General features: G+C 39.3%; 1 protein-coding gene across 1 annotated transcript in view; it reads left to right on the top strand.

Annotated features, from left to right (window-relative positions):
- Nucleotides 1–20,645, top strand: part of Shroom4 (shroom family member 4) — a 212,650-nt gene that overhangs the window by 178,533 nt on the left and 13,472 nt on the right. The window contains 1 exon segment of the mRNA XM_040733697.1: nucleotides 18,603–19,406. Within this exon segment, the coding sequence (XP_040589631.1) occupies nucleotides 18,603–19,406 (804 nt within the window).

The raw sequence follows: 20,645 nt of genomic DNA, 5'->3' as shown, positions 1-20,645 counted from the left end.
AGTAGACTGTCCCACAAGAAGATTAAAGTCACATCCCAGGGTCAAGCAGGCATCTTATTCCGGAGCCCATTACTTCTAGGTTGATATTGTATTTGACAAAAGTAGAACTCTGCAATTGGTTCAACTCTCAGCTGAGGGCTTTCATCTTTTCTCTGACCTATTCCACCTTGAGTTGGGTGTGGGAGATCCACAATTCAGAACATGCTTCCTATTTCCTTACTGAGTGGAAGAAAATGAATAGTTGGATCCAATTGCATAAGAAATAGTACATTTTTCAGGAAGACCTTACAGAAACATGTAGGACTTGTTAGAAGTGTGACAAAGTCACTATTTAAAGTATTGAAATATGGGAGATAATGCACCATGGGGAACACAACACTTAATCAAGGAAAATTATAACATTCTAATGAGAGAAATAAAAGCAGAAATAAACACAAATCTGTAATCTGCTTCAGTTTGCAAAGAATATACAAATCTCCCAAATTAATATACATATGTAATATACTACAACTGGAATCCTCACGGGTGCTTTATAGAACTTGTCAAATCCATAGTGCAATGAATCTGGAAGAAGACATTAACTTGAACAACAGTAGGCTTGCCCTCTCAGATTTAAGAGATAGTGGGCTTGCACTCTCATACTTACAGCCCTGTCTTAAAGTGGCAATTATAGATTACATGATAGTTGATTTAAAGTGTTAAACGAAGTTTAAAATGGATTCTATGAGCAAAGAAGCTAATTTGAAAATATGGAACACATTGGAAGCAACCTAAATCAATCTAAGAAATTTGAGGAATTTAAGGTATCTGCATGAATGATAATTAACTTACAGATATACCTTACTTACATCCTAGCCAGGAGTGCTTATTTATGCTGGCTGAGGATGCAAGATAAATCTGTCTGTTAAGTTGAAGATGCCACTGGAGACAAGATGGATATGTTGAAATATGAAAAGGTTAGGAAAAAACTTGGTACACAAAATGTAATAAGAAGCTAAGCCTCTGAATGAGGGAAGTGCCTGGGAACAATTTTATTGATAACAGTTGCCTGTCTAAAATATATGAAGAATGGATATAGATAGAGAAAGTTAATTTGAAGATTTAGCTCCCTAAATGAACAGAGAAAATAAGTAGACATTTTACTTTACACATGAGAAAAAAGGCTGCAAAATCATTCTGTGGAAAACTATAACCTCTGTAGCAATTAAATAAATATAAATAAAAATCAGTTTCAAGATACTATAGATGTCTTATTAAACTATCAACAGTTTACAGAAATGGTAATTATAAAATGCTGCTTAGGCAAGGCATCGGCAAATAATATTTTTTATCTTGGAAGCAGTATGTATTGGTTCAGTTATCCTAGAAAACAATCTGGAAATTTGTGGCAAGAATATATTACTCATCATACTTTGGCCCACTATACCCTTTAAAAAATAATCCAAATGATAAAAGTAATTTCTCAAAATATTCATACTATTGGCTATTTGTGTTCATTCAAAAGGCTTAGCAATGTATTATATCATCAATGATGGGACTTGAATAGAAGAGCCACTAACAATGACAGACATACAAACATTGAATTTTTCAAAAAAAATGGGGATTTGTAATTATGTTGACCCCAGAAGGCTTAACACTAAACCATGTGTTGAATTTGAAAGAAAATTCAAGAAGAATCTGATCAAATATAACTAGCTTGACTTGAAAGCACATAGTGTTCTTTGGGTATGTGTCAAAATGTTGGAATTTATAAGTAAAAGAGAAAGAAAATCTGAAGAAGTAGCAGACCACATCTGTTTTATTTATTTCTGGGAAGTTTGAGATCAAAGGCTTCAGAAAAAGCCCTGTATCAATGACAGACTGGCTCTCACCAGACATGCTTGACTGCACTGCTGGCTGCAATTTGGCTTGCTGGCATTCTCCATCAGTCAGCACTTCTGTTTGTTTAAATCCATGAGAGCTTTGACATCTGAAGTGTTACCTAATCAGACCTTCAAGAACCTCCACAAAATGTCACCACTACCATGACTTAGGATTCTGCCCCTCATACACTCACATAGATATATTATCTGATTCATTCTCACCATTTTCTTAAAGACTTCTCATTTGTTTTCATTCAATAAATATCCTATTGGGAAGTGAAAACAGCACACTTTCTGTCTACCAAGGTAACTTCCATATATGTGATACCTTGACAAGTAGAAACTGAAGTCATTTGGTGAGGGGGTGGGAAATTAAGCTTTACTGACAATAACTCCATAAAAACAAGGGCTGCTATATCTCTGAATGGCCTCTTGGGGATGGAGAGGAGGCCTAGAGTAAGTCCTGGCACTTGGCATTTTGCTGTTACCAACTGGAAGTTTCTGTGAGCTCAGGGACAGGGAGAGATGACAGTAGCAAGCTCTCTGGGTCTTTTCTCCTTCGTAGCCTCCTTGTGTCTTGTTTCCTGTATCTTGCAAATGTTTCCTCTAGTAATAACCTGGGAGTGGCTGTTTCTCTTGGAGCAGTCTTATCTCTTGGCTGGGTAGGGAAGGGAAAGGCAAGATGGACTAGGTGCTCTTGCTACTATGATCCTGGAATGCCAAGCTATTGTGGTAAGTTTAAAAATAAAATTTCCAAACAAGGAAACTTCAAAAGACTGAAGGAAGAGGCAGGAGGAGATTTTCTTCATTTCTAACAGTAGTGCTCTTCTTTTTCAATTAGATCCCCCTAATATCTTTAACAACGGAGGAAAACGTATTTGTCAGAAGAAAAGGCAACCTGTGCTAAGAGAACAGTCCAAGCCTTGGCAGGCAATTTGCTTTTGTTTTGGGGATTTATAGCCATATAGCCTCCTCACTGTTGTCAACAAAGTCTTCTCATCTTCATTTTCATGCTTTCTCCCTTTCCTTCAGTAAGGAGCTAAAGGCTTCATAGATATCTGGAGACAAATGTAGCAGTCCAGCCTAGCAACCCTTGCTTCAGTGGGACTGTTCCTAAGAGCAGGGTAAGATACACCGTACTCTGGACACTCTTCTTTCTTATTTGTTAAGAAAATAGTTTGTCCTTTTTAGCCTATGGATTCCCAGCTACAAACTAGATAATGTTACCTAATATTTGGTTATTGGAAAATTAATTAAAATATATAGATGAACATGCCTAAAACAGTGCCCAGAATATATTAAGTGAAGACTCCTGCCTTCCAGGCAGAGAATTCTTACTTGGTCTCAAAGCAGTTATAGATTTCTATGTAAGTTACAGGGCCTGAACCTCTTTGGAATTAAAACCTCTACAGGTCGATATCCCTAGGTTGTAACCAACATAATTCAGTGGAAAACTGTTAGACCGCTGTGCTGCAGCCATGCTGAGAAGAACCATGCTCTGTGATACTCATCAAATGTACCATTCTGTCCCTTTCTCTAACCATACCCAGGAAGGCAGTAGAGCAGCACAGAATGTAGTGTGAGAAGAACTTGGGTTTGAATACTAGCAGACTTTCAAAATCTAGGTTCATAAATCGAAGAGTGCATGGCTTTAAACAAGATATGTAACCCATCTTTGTCCCAGGAAACTACTGCTGAACTTACAAAGTCTTCCTTAAGGTTAACTGCATTAAAAAGCACAGAAATGCTTTGGGATATATAGGAAAATTCCCAGTAGATGCATATTATCTTCATTAGAGTGAAGTCTAGCATATAGTTGAGCACAGTGCATAGTATAAATAAGCCTGTCACAGCTGTAATCTTCAGCTCTGCTCCTGGTTTATATCAAGGAAGTTAGGCAGTGTTGTCTACTATTTAATGTTCAACCTTGCTCAATAGTCAAGAAACCAGAACTGGGCTCCTAGATCCCAAATGGTCACATAGCCAGGAGTTCCTCATTTGCCAAAGACTTTAACTGTGGACTTACTCACACACACACACACACACACACACACACACACACACACACACACACACACACACACACACTCTCTCTCTCTCTCTCTCTCTCTCTCATATATATATATATTGTATATATCAATCCCAGTTCTCTCACCCTCCCATCCTCCCATGCCCCCCACCAACCCCCATCGCATCCCTCTTCTGCTCCAAAGGGTGAGAGTGAGGCCTTCCATGGGGGAATCATCAAAGTCTGTCACATCATTTGGAGTATGGTCTAGGCCCTCCCCCATGTGTCTAGGCGGACAGAGTATCCCTCTATGGAGAATGGTCTCCCAATGTCCATTTGTACACTAGGGATAAATACTGTTCCACTTCCAGAGGCTCCATAGGCTGTCCAGGTCTCCTAACTGACACCCACGTTCAGGAGGCCTGGTTCTGTCCTATGCTGTTTTCCGGCCTGTCAGTCTGGGGTCCATGAGCTCCCCCTTGTTCAGGTCAGTCGTTTCTGTGGGTTTCCCGAGTCTGGTCTTGACACCTTTGCTCATCACTCCTCCCTCTCTGCAACTGGATTTCAGAAGTTCAGCTCAGTGTTTAGCTGTGGGTGTCTGCTTCTGTTTCTATCAGCTACTGGATGAAGGATCTAGGATGACATATGAGGTAGTCATCAATCTTATTATCGGAGAAGGACATTTAAGGTAGCCTCTCCACTATTGCTTAGATTCTTAGTTGAGGTCATCCTTGTAGATCTCTGGACATTTTCCAAGTGCCAGATTTCTCTTTAAACCTATAATGGATACTCTATTAAGGTATCTCTTTTCTTGCTCTCCTCTATTCTTCCCCCGACTCAATCTTCCTGTCCCCTCCTGTCCTCCTGTCCCCTCCTCTTCTCCCCTTTTCTTTCTCCTAACTCCCTCTCCCTTCCCCCCATGCCTCTGATTTGCTCAGGAGATCTTGTCCCTTTCCTCTTCTCTGGGGGACCATGTATGTCTTTCTTAGGGTCCTCCTTGTTTCCTAGCTTCTTTGGAGGTGTGGGTTGTAGGCTGGTAATCCTTTGTTGTATGTCTAAAATCCATCTATGAGTCACTCACTTCTTATCCAGAAAAGGGAAGTGATGATAAAAAGCAAGTTAGTCACTAGTAAGCCCACCACACTCCACCGGAAGACCACACATCCAGGAATATTGGAACCGTACTTGTTGGATTTTTTTTTAATGACACAGATTTGAGCGGTAAGAAAACGGGGAGTTAATGTGGAAAAAGTTGGGGGAGAGGGGATGAATATGATCACCAGTAGACTCCCTGGTATTCTTGCTCTCACAGTCTCTCCTCCCCTCTTCTGAGATGTTCCCTGAGCCATAGATGCAGGAGTTTTGAAGGGGGTGTGTCTGCTGGGACTAGGCTCCCCACTATCTGTTGATCTCCACATTGTGTCCAGTTGTGGTTTTCTGTGATGGTCTCCGTTTGCTATAGAGAAAGGCTTCTTTGATGAGAAGTGGTAGCTATGTTTATCTGTGGGAATATGGATGAGATTTAGACTATAGTAGGGAGCTACACTGGAGAGAGAGAGACAGAGAGAGACAGAGAGACAGAGAGAGACAGAGAGAGAGACAGAGAGACAGAGAGAGAGAGTATAATGTATAATTTTAGGGAGATAGATATAAAATAATGAGATTACTTTGGGCTTTGTAAAACAAACTTGGCATTGTATATTCCACATCCCTTCTTCCCATTTGGGATTTTTCTCCTTCCCTAATCCCCAGTTTTAAGTCCCCCAATTGTTTCATTTCTGATTTTATATCACTTTCTTTCTGCTAGTTCCTTCCCAAGCCCGTCTCCCACCTATGATCCATCTATACTTTCCTAGTTTCTATTGTTACTCCACATTGTACACTCACATCTGAGGATTTAGAGCTAGGAATTGCCAATAAGAGAGAACCTGTAGCACTTGTCTTTTTTTGGTCTGAGTTATCTCATTCATTTACCATCATTTACATACAAATTACATTTTTCTTTACAGTGTACATAGACCATATTTTCATTATTCATCCATTGGATGAAGGACATTTTGGTTGTTTCTATTTCCTACCTATTGTGAGTTGGATGACATTGAAGATGACTAAGCAAATATCTCTATCGTGGAGTATCTAGTCCTTTGTGTGTATCCCAAAGAGCGGTATAGCTGGGTCATGGGAGATATATTTTTAGCTTTTTGAGAACTCTGCACACTGATTTCCAGAGTAGCTGAACCAGTTTCCAATCCTGGAAATAGTGAATTAGTGTTCTATTTTCCCCAATTCTCCTTCAGCATTTGTTGTGAGTTGTTTTGTTCATCTTTGTCATTCTGACTATGGTAAGATAAAATATCAAAGTTGTTTTTCTTTTCATTTCCCTTATTACTAGGGATGCTGAGCAATTTTTGAGATATGTCTTAACCATTTTTTTCTTATTTTGAGAGCTCTTTGTTCAGGTCCTACATCCATTTTTTAGAATAGGTTACTTGTTATTTCTTTTAGTTATTTATATGCTCTGGATATTAATCCTCTGTCAGATGGATAGATGGCAAAGATTCTCTCCTACTGGCGTTCAGTTTATTGTTTCCTTAGCTATATAGAAACTTGTTAATTTTATGAGGTGCCACTTGGTCATTTGTTGACCTTAATTCCTTAGCTAATGGAGCCTTGCTAAAGTCTTTTCCAACACCCTGTCTTATAGGGCTCTGCCTTTGTTTTCTTCTAGCAGTTTTAGTGTTTAGGTTTCAAATTGATGTCTTTGATTCACATGGACCTAATTTTTGTGCTGAGTGATACATAGGGTTCTAATATCCTTCTGCATGAGGACATCTACTTTTTGTTGTTTTTTTTTTAAGATTTAGAATGATTTTAATGTCACTGTGCCTTGAAGAGTGCCTTACCAACTCATTTGCTGTGTACGCCCCTCCCACCCCCTGCCCTGCAGCTATCGAGTTGGGCCTCTCAGCCAGCCTCTCTGACCACAATGGCTCTTTATAAACAGTCTCCAGTCCAAGAAAGTCTGCTTTTATGATGACTAACCACAAAATGTTAAAAATGTCTATATACTTATTAGTATAGGCTATAGCATACAATTTTCTTATTTCTCTTAGTCTCCTTAGTAGTTTAGTTTTATAAGGCTGCCTTTATAGATAAGATAACAAAAAGACTTCTTGCAGCTTCGTCTTGCAGCCCCTTATTAGGGAGCTGACTGAAAGAAAATGCTCCTTTCTTGCTAATGTGACAATTTATCTGGATTTATTACAACTCTGTTTCTTTTTTTTCTTTTTTATTAAAAATTTTTCATTTATTTTATGTACCAATCACAGTGTCCCCTCCTGTCCCCCCATTTCCTACCCCCACCTCTCTTCTACCTCCCATCCCCTCCTCTTCTATCTCTATTCAGAAGGGGTAAGGCCTCCCATGGGAATCAGCAAAGTATGGCATATCAACTTGAGGCAGAACCAAGCTCATCCCCCTGAATCAAGGCTGGGTGAGGCTCCCTATAGGGAATGGGTTCCAAAAAGTCAGATCAATGGCCAGGGACAGGTCCTGATCCCACTACTAGGGTCCCCACAAACATACCAAGCTATATGATTGTCACCCAGATACAGAGGGCCTAGGTTGGTCCTGAGGACATCCACTTTTACCTGCACCATTTGTTGAAAATGCTGTCTTTTCCTTAGTGTATGATTTTTGCCTCTTTGTCAAGTATCAAATGTCTATAGCTACAAATACTCATGTTTGGGCCTTCTGTTTTATTCTGCTGGTCTATGTGTCTATCTTTATGCCATTATGATATTGTTCTTATTACTATAGTTCTATGATATATTTTGAAGTCTGGAATAGCAATCCCTCAAGCACTGTTCTTTTTACTCCGAATTGCTTTAACTATCTGGATTCTTTTCTGGTTCCATATGAATTTTAGGGTTTTTTTTCTGTGAAGATTATTGTGGGTATTTTTGTTGGGATTGCACTGAATCTGTAAAATACTTTTGGTAGGATGGTCATTTTCACAATATTGATTTTTACCAATCTGTGCGCATGGGGTGTCTTTCCATTTATTTCTGTGTCTTTCCCAATCTCTTTCTTCAGAGGCTTAAAATCCTCATTGTAGAAGTCCTTTACCTTCTTGGTTAAGTTTACTCCATGATATTTTATTGCATTTAATCTCAAAGGCAATTTTGTTGTCTTTAATATTTAAAAAATCTAATAAAAATTTTAAAACAAGCTTGGGTATAAGAGCAGTATGAAGAGTTGAAAGATTAGGTATACAAACATGTCTACTTTGAATAGTCATCCTTATGTCATTTAACTCTCCCTGGTAATCAACATAAAAATCAGTTGGAAGAAAAGAGCATGCTTGAAACTGGAGGTTTCTCTCCTGCCTGCCAGTTCCTGAATAACCACTTTGAGGCTTAATATTAATTACAAACTGTTTGACCTATTAGCTCAGGCTTATTAATGCCTAGCTCTTAAATACACAATATCTATCATTTTTCTTACCACGAGGCTCATGGCTTGTTACCTTACATCTTGCTTTCCTGGCAGCTACTGGCATCTCTCAGACTCTGCCTTCTTTCCCACCTTCTTTCTCTCTATTCAGTGTGGCTTTCCTGCCTACCTATATACTGTACTTCCATAAGCCAAAGCAGCTTCTTTATTAAGCAATGGGAATAAAACCATAATCACAGCACACAGAGGGGCATCCTACATCACATGCCTTTTGAGGGCCCTCTAGTTGTACAAATTTATGGTACCATACTCATATCTGGAGACACTGGCCTCCAACAAGGCTACTTATTGGAAATTGTTAAGAGTATAGAGCAACCTACTATGAAAAGAACTGATCTTCTAATATTTGGCATGCAGAGAAGCATCGTGAGCATCAGAGAACCACTTACATCAGAGGGAAGAAGCAGATATGCTTCTAGAAAGTGGAAGGAGTACCCACATGAAATCATTATGGCCAATATGCATACAAGTAACCTCAACAGTCTCATGCAGTATTACTGTATATGACCAATGAGAACTTGCTGTGTCAGGGACTGTGTAGAGCTAGTTTTAATAGTTGAAGAAAATGGTGAAAGTGGTATACTTTTGGAGAAACCACTGTATTGTATAAGGTCTAGATTGGACACTGAGGTGGAGATGTGGGAGAGATACAGGGACAGAAAGCAGGAATTGACAATTCAGTGTATATGATGAGAAGTAGGGACAGCATGAGTAGTTTCAAATCCAACCTAATCAGAACAAATAGCTGTATCTCCAAACAACAATATCCTTCCCATGCTTTACTCTGGCCTTTTCTTTATATACTGTGATTCTGGAAGCATCTTTTTAGACTTTCTTGAGTCAGCTGTTTAAAATTTAGGTTCCTAGGACCCACCATAGAAATTGAAATCCCAATTCCAAGCGACAAGGACCTATACAATTGCATGTAAACTCTCCCCAGGTAACTTTGATGAGGATGAGGAGGAGGAGGAGGTGGAGGAGGAGGAGGAGAGCCATAGCAGATATCAGCCCAGTAATAAAGTTAAAAAGCATTATGTGGTTGATAAAATTAATAATTCATATTAGCCTACATCACTCCAAAGAAACATGGAATTTAGTATGTTTGCTATGCAAACACAGTCACAAACTAAATACTGCCCCCATGTACATACCTCAATTACATTATAGAGAAGTTGTGAACTTTATTGGAAAAAGTGACATGGAGGTTTAGCCTTATCACTAGGGAGTATCTTAGTTGTTCCAAAAATGTATGCAAATGAGCCATCTTTCCTAGCTAAGGTAATAATGAACTAACTTCACGTGTGCTTGAATTTACCAGTTTAGCATTCTATTGAGTATGTTATGTTTATTACTTGATTTAATATTTAGAGACAGATTCTTGCTGTGTAAACCAGGTTGGCCTTGGACTCATGGAAATCCACCTGCCTCAGCCTCCTTCCCAAGTGCTGATATTACAGGTGCTACACTTCCATCAGTATTCTATATCTTATACCTTGAATCCACCTTTCTATTTGTGAGGCTACCTTGTTTACTATAGCTTCAGAGCATATTTCACAATTGGTAAGGTTCCTTTTCCCTCACAACTCATTGCTACCATTCATGTTAATCACAATTTTATTTTCCCAACTAATATTTAGAATAATCTTCCAAAATTCCATCTGCTAACAATTTTATTGGCCACATATTAAGTTTATTTGTTAATTTAGGTATCGAGTCATCCTTGATAGGAAAATGTATGTCTTTCCATTTATGTACGTATTGTTTTATGTACGTCAATAGTGTTTTTGAAGATTTCTACACAGGTCCTAGATATTTCTTGCTTAGGTTTATTCATAGATATTTTATCTTTTTAATTGCTGTGACAAGTATGATCTTATCCTCCATTATATTTTCTTTTTCTCATTTTTTATTTTAAAAACAATCTTTTATCGCTTTATATGCCAATCCCAGTTCCCACTACCTCCCCCACCTCCTGCTACCCACTCCTTCTCCCCACCCCACCCCTGTCCATTTCTCAGGGAGGGTAAGGCTTCTCACAGAGATTCAATGAGGTCTGGAACCTTACTTTGAGGCATGACCAAGGCCCTCCCCCCACCATATCTAGGCTGAGTAAGGTATCTCTCTTTAGAGAATGGAGAGATAAAGTCGGTTCAAGCACTAGGGTTAAATCCTGGTTCACTGCCAGTGGCCCACAGACTGCCCAAACCCCCCAACTGTCACCCATGTTCAGGGGGCCTAGTTTGGGCTTATGTGGGTTCTCCCACTGTCAGTCCAGAGTCAGTGAACTCCACTAGATCAGGTCACCTGCATGAGGAACAGGATGGTCAAGATGGGGAAAGGACAGAGACAGAGAGTAAGGAAAGCAATTATCTTGATTAATGGAACCATTATTGGGTCTAGCGAGAAACCTGGCACTAGGGAAATTCCCAGAAATCCATAGGGATGACCCCAGATAAAACCCTAAGCATCAGTGGAGAGGGTGCCTGAACTGACCTTTGCCTGTAATCAGATTGATGACTACCTGTATTATCATCATAGAATCTCCATCCAGTAACTAATGGAAGCAGAGACAGAGATCCACAGCTAAGCACTGGGACAAGCTCCCAGAGTCCATTATGTTTTCTAATTGTGGCATGCATAAAAAAGTTGTTGGTTTCTGTATATTCATTTTTTACCTTTGTACCTTATTGAATTTTCTTACTGTTGTTATTACATTCTCAATTATCATGAATTTTCAGATAGATAATATCTATGCATAATACCACTTTCCACTGTTTGCATGTTCAGCATGTCAAATGACGTATATAGAATTTTCAGAATCATTTTAAGTTCTAGTTGGGAAACTGGGCAGTTTCTTTTGTTCCCAATTTTCATAGGAATGCCGAACATGCATGAAATCCTGGGTATAACAACAATAATTTTTTAGAACGAGCTTATATTTTCCTGCCAGTTGTTTTTTAAGTGTAGGAAGGTTTGATAATTGCAGTTAAATTGTTTTAGAATTGGGGAAGCTGTTTTATAACATTTATCTTTTGATTTATTGGTATTGTCAATTATATAAATAGATTTCCTAATCATAAATGAGATTTTAATTTCTAAGATTAACATGCATGTTTATTGTGTATTTTTTAAAAATCCTCCCGGATGAGACTTGTCTCTACTGTTTCTATATTTCCTAGTCATTAGAATTGAGTCTCTTCTATCTTCTGTAGATTTCAGAGTCTAGAAAGTATACATTATACTAGTGTGATATGTTTCTTGATTGGCATAACAACACAAAACTGTGTGATTGTGTACTTTTGATTAAGTACCCTGATTTTTTTTATGACTAATGAGTATAGTCTCCTTTCCAATCAGTCAGTGTTGGTGGTTAGTGGTTTCTTAAGAAATTGCCCTAAGTTTTCAAAATTGTTATATCAAAAGGGATTCTTACTGTTTTCATTTATTCTGTATTGTATCCATACTTATTTCCCTTTTTGGAACATATTGAGCCTATATATTTTACAAATTGAATTCTGTAATTTATTTTGATTCACTGAAAGCTATAAAGTATAAGAAAATTTTATCACATTTGTTAGCAATATAGAAAAATCAGAAGTATTCTGTTTGACTAGTAAATGGTTTATCAATTTTACTATATCATTTTTCTTTTTAAAATTTAATTTCTTTTATTTTTGAGATTATAATATAATTATATCATTTCCCCTTTTTTTCCTCCCTCCAAACCCTTCCATAAGCCCCTCCATTTTTATCTTTAATTATTAGCTATATCATTTATTTTCCACTGTATTCTTTCTACTACTTATTTTAATATTTTTCTGCTTTTTTGGATCAATTTTTTGATTCTATGTTTAAGAATTTGTTAATTGAATACGTAATTCATTTATTTTACTGTTGTATTATCCTTTGTCCTTTTATTGAATATAGATTCTTTTCTCACATAATGCATCCTGATTATAGTTTTCTCTCCTTGTACTCCTCCCAGGTCCTCTCCACGTCCCCTCTCCTCTAGATCTTTCTGTCTCTCATTAGAAAAGAACAGGTTTCTAAAGGATAATAATAGAATATAACAAAATAAAATACAATAAGAAAAATCAGAAACTATCACATCAAAGTTGTATGAGACAAAGCAACAGAAGGAAAAAGCACAAAAGAAGGAACATGAATCAGAAGACAGAACACACTCAGGAGTCCCATAAAAGCACTAAACTGTAAACTATAATATATACACAGAGGACCCGGAGCAGACCCTTTGCATGCTGCGTCAGTCTCTGTGAGTTCATAGGAGCTTTGCTCATAGGGGCCTTGTTCTCCTGGTGTCCTCCATCCTCTCTGGCTCTTACAATCTTTCTACCTCCTCTTTCAAGGAGTTACCTGAGCTCTGAGGGGAGGGATTTGATGGAAACATCCATTTAGAGCTGATGTTCCAAGGTCATCTTTTAATGTAAGTGTTGAGAGCTATAAATTTTGCCTGAATTACCACTTTTAGTGAAGTATAGCTTCTGATTTCTGATGATTTCTAGATGGTTTACATTTCAGATTTCTTCTTTATCTAAAATGGAAAAGTTTCTCCATTTTTAAATATGTACTATACATTTTTATGTTTTTTAAATTAATTTCCAGTATTGCTGAATTATGATGAGAGAATGTGATCTGTACTGCCTCTGGTTCAATATATATAAATTTAAAAAAGCTTCACTGGGGTCCTGAAAGAAAGTGTAGTATTTGTTAGAGTTTTCTCTTATTTTAGTTTTATTTGGAAGTTGAAACAGTCTTAAATTTGTTACTGACTTTGTTTTCCTTTATATTACCTACACTTTGCTTATGATGTTTCATTCCATGTTTTATTTATGTTTTGTATATAAAGATTCATGGCTTCTGGGAATAACAAGATATGTCTATAATACTAGTTCTTATGTGGCTGACAAAGGAAGAGTTTAAGTTCAAAGCCAGACAATATAACAAGTCAGTCTCTCTCTCTCTCTCTCTCTCTCTCTCTCTCTCTCTCTCTCTCTCTCTCTCTCTCTCTCTCTCTCTCTCTCTCTCTCCCTCTCTCTCTCTGTAGGATTATAGTAATTAAGAATAATAGATAAAGTCATCAAGAAGGGCTTCTCTACCTGATATTTGCCATTCTTTTGCTGACCACTCACAACTTTTTGTTTTTATTTTATTTCTTAAGAGGATATGCTAGGTTGGATAGTTGGTGCATGAGGGATCTACAGGTAAGCTAAGACCCAAATGAGAAAAGAGAAGATGTGTGGTTATGAATTTCTGATTCATGTGGGAACTAGTGATGAGAAGAATGATGTTTTGTTTCCATTTTATCTAAGCTGGGTTAGCATTATGTGTCCTGTTCTTTTTAAAGAAATAGTCTCAGCCATCATCATGACTGTTGAATGCATAGTCTCTCTGTGGATCTAATTGAACTCCTAGAATTTCTTGGCAGTAGGCAGGACTCAGCATGATGTTGATTGCTCACAGGCTACCATAGGAAACCAGATCATAAGTATAAAGGGCTTACCTCTTTATAATCAGCTGAAGAAATGTCATTTAATTTTGATAAGTCTTATCATGTAGAAGTTTGACATTTTATAAATATTCACATAAATCTGGACTTTGTCTTTGGTGATTATCTTTTATAACTTAAAGAATATTACTTTTTCTTATGAGAAATCATATGCTAAATTTCAAATTTTTCTTATTTATACAAATATATAACATAATATATATTTATACATATCACTGATAGAAAGTTGTCTCAAGAGATTTACTGAACAATTTTTATCTCCTTGTTTTTATAATGTTTTATATAGATGATGTTTTATAGTCTACCTTATTTCTTGCCTTTATTTGAGACAGGATAGCTCTAGTATATATTGCCCTGGCTATCCTGGAATTTACTATGTAAACCAGTCTGGTCTCAAATACACAGAGATCTGCCTGCTTCTGCCTCCTGAGTGCTGGGATTCAAGGTGTGTGTCACCACTCCTGTCTAGTCTACCTTATTTCTAAATTTACTGATTGATTATGTCAATCCATAGCATAGCATAAGTACTTACAGTTCCTTCATAAGATGCTTTAAGTTTTTTAAGTATATTTTGATCATATCCTTCCTCTTCTCCAACTCCTTCCAGATCCTCTTCTCCTCCCTGTCCAACCAACTTTTAAGTTCTTTCTCAAATAAGCAAAAATTCAATACAACAACAAAATGCCTCAAAAACAAGAAAACAAAATAAAACCATGCTCTCATCCCCCCCAAAAAAACCCAAATTGTATCCAAATAAAATCACACAACAGACACAACAGAATTGTGGAGTCCAATACATGTTGGCCAACTGCCCATGACCATGATGCCTGACCTAGAGTGGTTGATAAACCCAGTTTCATTCTATGGAGAAAACTGATTTTTTTCTCTCCCAGTAGGATTAAGTGAGAGTTCAGTTGTTAGCCTTTATCTATTAGGGCCTAGATTTACATTCATCCATTCATTTTAATATAACAAAAATAAAATATAATAAGATAAAACAAAAACCATCACATCAAAAGTTGGACATGACAAACACAACAGAAGGAAAAGAACCCAAGAGAAGGCACAAGAGTCAGAGACTCACTCATTCTCACACTTAGGAATACTGTAAAAACTAAATTGGGCCTGGAGGTGGTGGCACACACCTTTAATCCCAGCACTTGGGAGGCAGAAGCAGGTAGATCTCTGTGAGTTCAAGGCCAGTCAGGTCTACAAAGGGAATTCCATAGACAGCCAGGACTGTTACACAGAGAAACCCTATTTCAAAAAACTAAGCCACAATACATGCACAGAGGAAATGGAACAGAACTGTCCAGGCCCTATGCAAACCACTTCTGTCTCTGTGAGTTCATTTGAGTTTATATTTGCTCATATTATTAATCTTTCTTTACCCCATCCTCAATTTTTTGATAATAGAATACTCTACTTTTGAAAGTTATTTTTCAGAAAAGCCTATAATTTAATGGTTCTTTTTGAAATTTGAAGTTGTAATGTATCAGAAGGAAATTTTTACTTAAATTATAAAAAGCTTGCTTCACATGTCAATCCCAACTCCCTCTCCCTCCCCTCCTCCCCCGCCCCCCACCAACACCAACCCCCAACCCAATCCCCACTCCACTCTCTAGGGAGGGTAAGGTCCTTCATGGGGGATCGATAAAATCTGTCATATCATCTGGGGCAGGGCCTAGGCCCTCCCCACTGTGTCCAGGCTGAGAGAGTGTCCCCTCTATGTGGAATGGGCTCCCAAAGTCCATCTGTATGTCAGGGATAAATAATGATCTAGTACATGAGGTCCCAAAGATTGTCGAGGCCTCCTCACAAATACCCACATTCAGGGGATCTGGATCAGTCCCATACTGGCCTCTCAGTCATCAGTCTGGGGATCATGAGCTCCCCCTTGTTCAGGTCAGCAGTTTCTGTGGGTTTCACCCGCCTGGTCTTGACCCCTTTTCTCATCACTCCTCCCTCTCTGCAACTGGTTTCCAAGAGTTCAGCTCAGTGTTTAGCTGTGGGTGTCTGCCTTTGCTTCCATCAGCCACTGGATGAAAGCTCTAGGATGGCATACAAGGTAGTCATCAATCTCATTATCAGGGAGGGCATTCAAGGTAGCCTCTCCACTATTGCTTAGATTGTCAGTTGAGGTCATCCTTGTAGCTCTCTGAACATTTTCCTAGTACCAGATTTCTCTTTAAACCTATAATGACTACCTCTATTAATGCAATCTCTCATCCTGCTCTACTCTATTCTTCCCCTGACTCAATTTTCCTGCTCCCCCATGTCCTCCTCTCCCCTCTTCTTCTCCCCCTCACTTTTTCCCAGCTCCCTCTCCCCCCCATACTCCCAATCCACTCAGGACATCTTTTCCCATTCCCCTTCTCTGGGGTACCATGCATATCTCTCTTAGGGTCCTTCCTGTTTCCCAGACTCTCTGGCAGTGGGATTGTAGGCTGGCACTCGTCTGATCCATGTCTGAAATTCATATATGAGTGTGTACATACTATGTTTGACTTTTATGACTGGGTTACCTCACTCAGGATGGTTTCCTGTAGTTCCATCCATTTGCCGGCCAATTTCAAGATTCCATTGTTGTTGTTGTTTTACCACTGAGCAGTACTCCATTGTGTAAATGTACCACATTTTCTCTATCCACTCTTCAGTTGAGGGACATCTAGGTTGCATCCAGGTTCTAAATACTACAAATAATGCTGCTGTGAATATAGTAGAACAGATGTCCTTATTGTGTGAATGCGCATCTTTTAGGTATATGGCTAAGAGTGGAACTGCTGGGTCTTGTAGTAGACTGATTCCCATTTTCCTGAGGAATCTCCATACTGATTTCCAAAGTGACTGTACAAGTTGGCACTCCCACCAGCAGTGGAGGAGTGTTCCCCTTTCTCCACATCTTCTCCAGCATAAACTGTCAGAGTTTTTGATTTTAGCTATTCTGACAGGATTGAGATGGCATCTCAGGGTTGTTTTGATTTGCATTTCCCTAACAGCTAAGGATGTTGAGCACTTTCTTAAGTGTCTCTCAGCCACTTAAGTGTCTCCTCTATTGAGAATTCTCTATTTAGTTCTGTACCCCGTTTTTTGATTGGATCCTTTGGTGTATTGGAGACTTGCTTCTTGAGTTCTTTGTAAATTTTGGAGATCAGCCCTCTTGTCAGATGTGGGGTTAGTGAATATCTTTTCCCATTCTGTGGGCTGCCTTTTTGTCTTGTTGACTGTGTCCTTTGCCTTACAGAAGCTTCTCAGTTTAAGGAGGTCCCATTTATTAATTGTTGATCTCAGTGTCTGTGCCACTGGTGTTATGTTCAGGAAGTGGTCTTCTGTACCAATTCGTTCAAGGGTACCTCTCACTTTCTCTTCTAAGAGTTTCAGTGTGGCTGGATTTATGTTGAGGTCTTTGATCCATTTGGACTTAAGTTGTGTGCCTGGCAATAGACATGGATCTATCTGCAGTCTTCTACATGCCAGCATCCAGTTATGCCAGCACCATTTGTTTGAGATGCTTTCTTTTTTCCATTGTATAGTTTTAGCTTCTTTTCAAAAATCAAGTGTTCGTAGGTGTGTGTGTGGGTTAATGTCAGGGTTTTTAATTTGATTCCATTGGTCTACCTGTCTATTTTTGTGCCAGTACCAAGCTGTTTTCAGGACTACAGCTCTATAATAGAGCTTGAAGTCAGGGATGACGATGCCTCTGGAAGTTCCTTTATTGTACAGGGTTGTTTTGGCTATCCTGGGTCTTTTGTTTTTCCATATATTTTTAACCAAATGTGGCAGATACTTGTGAATAGCTTATTTAATATTTTATTACACATGTAAGAACAGGGATGTTATATGTGCTTCACTTATAATCTTATTTTGCATCAAGCAGTAGGAAAATGGAAGTGAGGAGTGAGCCAAAAGAAAAATTCATGACCTTTTGATAGTAAAGTATTAAATTGTGCTGATTCTGGGCAGTAAGTGGCAATGGGGGTGTTCATTATGGAAATCATTATATATTTCTAAGCACTAGAAACTTTTCATAGTAAAAAGGAGAGGAATCATTAAGTAAAACAGGAAAACCGGGATTATAAGGCTTAGATTATTGTCTATCCAGTCTGAGTCCCATAAACAGACTGACATGACTTTGGCTAAACAGTTCGAGTTCAAATCCTAGCTCTGCCACATAACCTTTATAACCCTGAGAGTTGCTTATCCTGGCTATGTCTTAGTTTCCCAAACTGTAAGAACTACATTCTAGGTTTCCTGTAGGGAGCAAATCAACGTGAACATGGAAAGCCTTGAAATTATACACTAGTGCTGTGGTTCTCAACCTCTGGTTTGTAACCCCTTTGGGGGGTCCCTATACTTGATATCCTACATATTAGATATTTAGATTATGATCCATAATAGTAGCAACATTACAATTACAAAATAACAAGTAATTTTATGGTTGGGGTCAGCACATGTGTTAAAGGGTCGCATTGGGAAGATTAAGAACCACTGCACTAGTGTTTAGTACTTAGTTTATGTACAAAAAACAGTATTTGTCGTCTTCATTGTTACATCCTTATCCTCATGGACATTATATTTTCTACATAGATTAGAATTTTGTAGTCATTTTAACTTTACAGAAATTGTCATCCAAAATACAGGCCCATTCACCACATGCTGTCTTGGTCAATGTTTGTCTGCTGTTTTTCAGGGAAATGGTGCATTCTAAGGCCAGCTTTTCATGGTCTACTCCCTTCCATCCTTGCCTTGAGAACCCAGCACTGGACTTGTCAAACTACCGAGCAGTCTCTTCTCTTGACCTCCTGGGAGACTTCAAACTTGCATTGAACAAAGCAGAGGAATCTTCCGTTTATGAGGATGGGAGTTCTGTTGCCTCCATGCCACGCCCACTGCGAAGCCGAGCCTTCTCAGAGAGTCACATCAGCTTAGAGCCTCAAAACACCCGGGCCTGGGGAAAGCCTCAGAGGGAACCGTTTGCTAAAGGCAATGAGACTCAGCCAGAACTCCTTGGGGCCCGAAAGAAGGCTTTTCCTCCCCCTCGCCCTCCTCCTCCCAACTGGGAAAAATATAGGCTTTTCCGTGCGGCCCAGCAACAGCAGCAGCAGCAGCAACAGCAGCAGCAGCAGCAGCAACAGAGGTGTGATGAAGAAGAGGGAATAGAGGAGGAGGAAAAGGAGCAGGAGCAGGAGGAGGGAGTAAAGGAGGAGGACCTACCACCCCAGTATTTTAGTTCAGAAACCCCTGGTTCCCGTGCCCCAAATCTAGATGAGGGCCTGGAGCAGCCACAGACCCTGAAGTTGGGCCACCTGGAGACCTCAAGGCAGGCTACACAGAGTCTACCAGAGCAAGAGGCCTTTGCTCTGCATCCCAGTGATTTTGTGCCTCCACTAAGGGGCCACACTGGAGCGCAGCCTGAGAAAGCTCAACCTCCTTGCTATCATGGCACTCATGGACTATGGAGGACAACTGAGCAGGAAGCTACTGTGACCCCAAAGTAAGTATTTGGGAAAGACATTGGGTCTCAGAAAAGGTAGCCAGTGGCATGAATTGCATGTCACCTCTACTCCTAGCCTTGATGCCCAGTCTTCTTACATGGAAAACAGGCATGATAATGTACCTGCTCTACCTGGTTCTGACTACTAAGATATTGCATGTAAAGTACACAAATAGGTACTTGGCACATAGTAAGTGCTCAGGAGATGGAATTCAAGGTTTTATCCCTATCATTAAGAAAATCTGGTATTGCTTCTCAGTGGACCTTTAAAGTATACAGCACTATCTGGCCCCCATCAGGAAAGCATGAACCATTCTTTGTCCTGTGCCTTTTCTGAAACCGGGCTCCTATCTGCATGGGCCTCTGAATTCTTCCCCTAATGCCAGAAGAAAGGTGTTGCTGGAGCTAGGCACTTACGCCCTGATAACTCTGTACAACAGCTAATGGCACTCTTTGTCTCTTCCGCTTTCTCCGTCCTCTGGCTTTCCAGACAGTAGGCAGTAGGTGACAGGGTGAGCCGGCTGGGCCAAGAGATCAAAACAGAATTGGGGCCTGCCATTGGCTTCTATGTGAGTGCTCATGTGTGTATCACAGTGTGTGCCTGTCCTTTTTGCTCCCAGACAGAAACTTCATGATCTCCGTTGCTCAGTGCTTGGGCTCTTAGCTCTGCCTGCCGCCTTTCAGGGCTCCACTAGGGATGAGCAGACAGGTGTCCCCTAATTGCTTTCTTTAAATCTTTTTATAGCAGGATCTTGCCTGGGAGGAGTTGCTATTAGAAGTACCTTGTTTATGTGACTTTTATGGACAGGCTAATCTTGTTACTTGGTTATCTGGAGCTGATTGAGCAGTTCTCTGAGGTGCCATAAGGAAAGCATTTATAAGTCCCAGCTCCTGGGCTCTGTGAGAAGCCCTTAGCAGACCACATGTGGCTGCTTCTCAAGCTGCCTTATTGCAACTGGAAAATGTGTTGCAGAACCTAGCTGTGCCGTGCTCGTTATGTATTACAGCTGCGAGATTGAAAGGTTACCTGGCAGATAGTAGGCACTGAACTAATATTTCAGAAGGCTAAATAGATAATCAGATAAGTCTTGAATTAAGCACTTTCTATGTGCCAGACACTGCCTGGCATTTAATGTACATTATTTCAGTTATTCTTCCCAACATCCCTGTTGGCCATTATTATCCCCATTTGACAAATGAGGTAGCTGAAGTTGAGAAAAATAAGAGACTAATTAATTC

Source organism: Mesocricetus auratus, unplaced genomic scaffold (genome assembly GCF_017639785.1).
Source record: "Mesocricetus auratus isolate SY011 unplaced genomic scaffold, BCM_Maur_2.0 Super-Scaffold_100033, whole genome shotgun sequence".
NCBI lineage: Eukaryota > Metazoa > Chordata > Mammalia > Rodentia > Cricetidae > Mesocricetus > Mesocricetus auratus.
The sequence above is the reverse complement of the archived record's forward strand: the minus strand, read 5'-3'. Positions and strand labels throughout refer to the sequence as shown.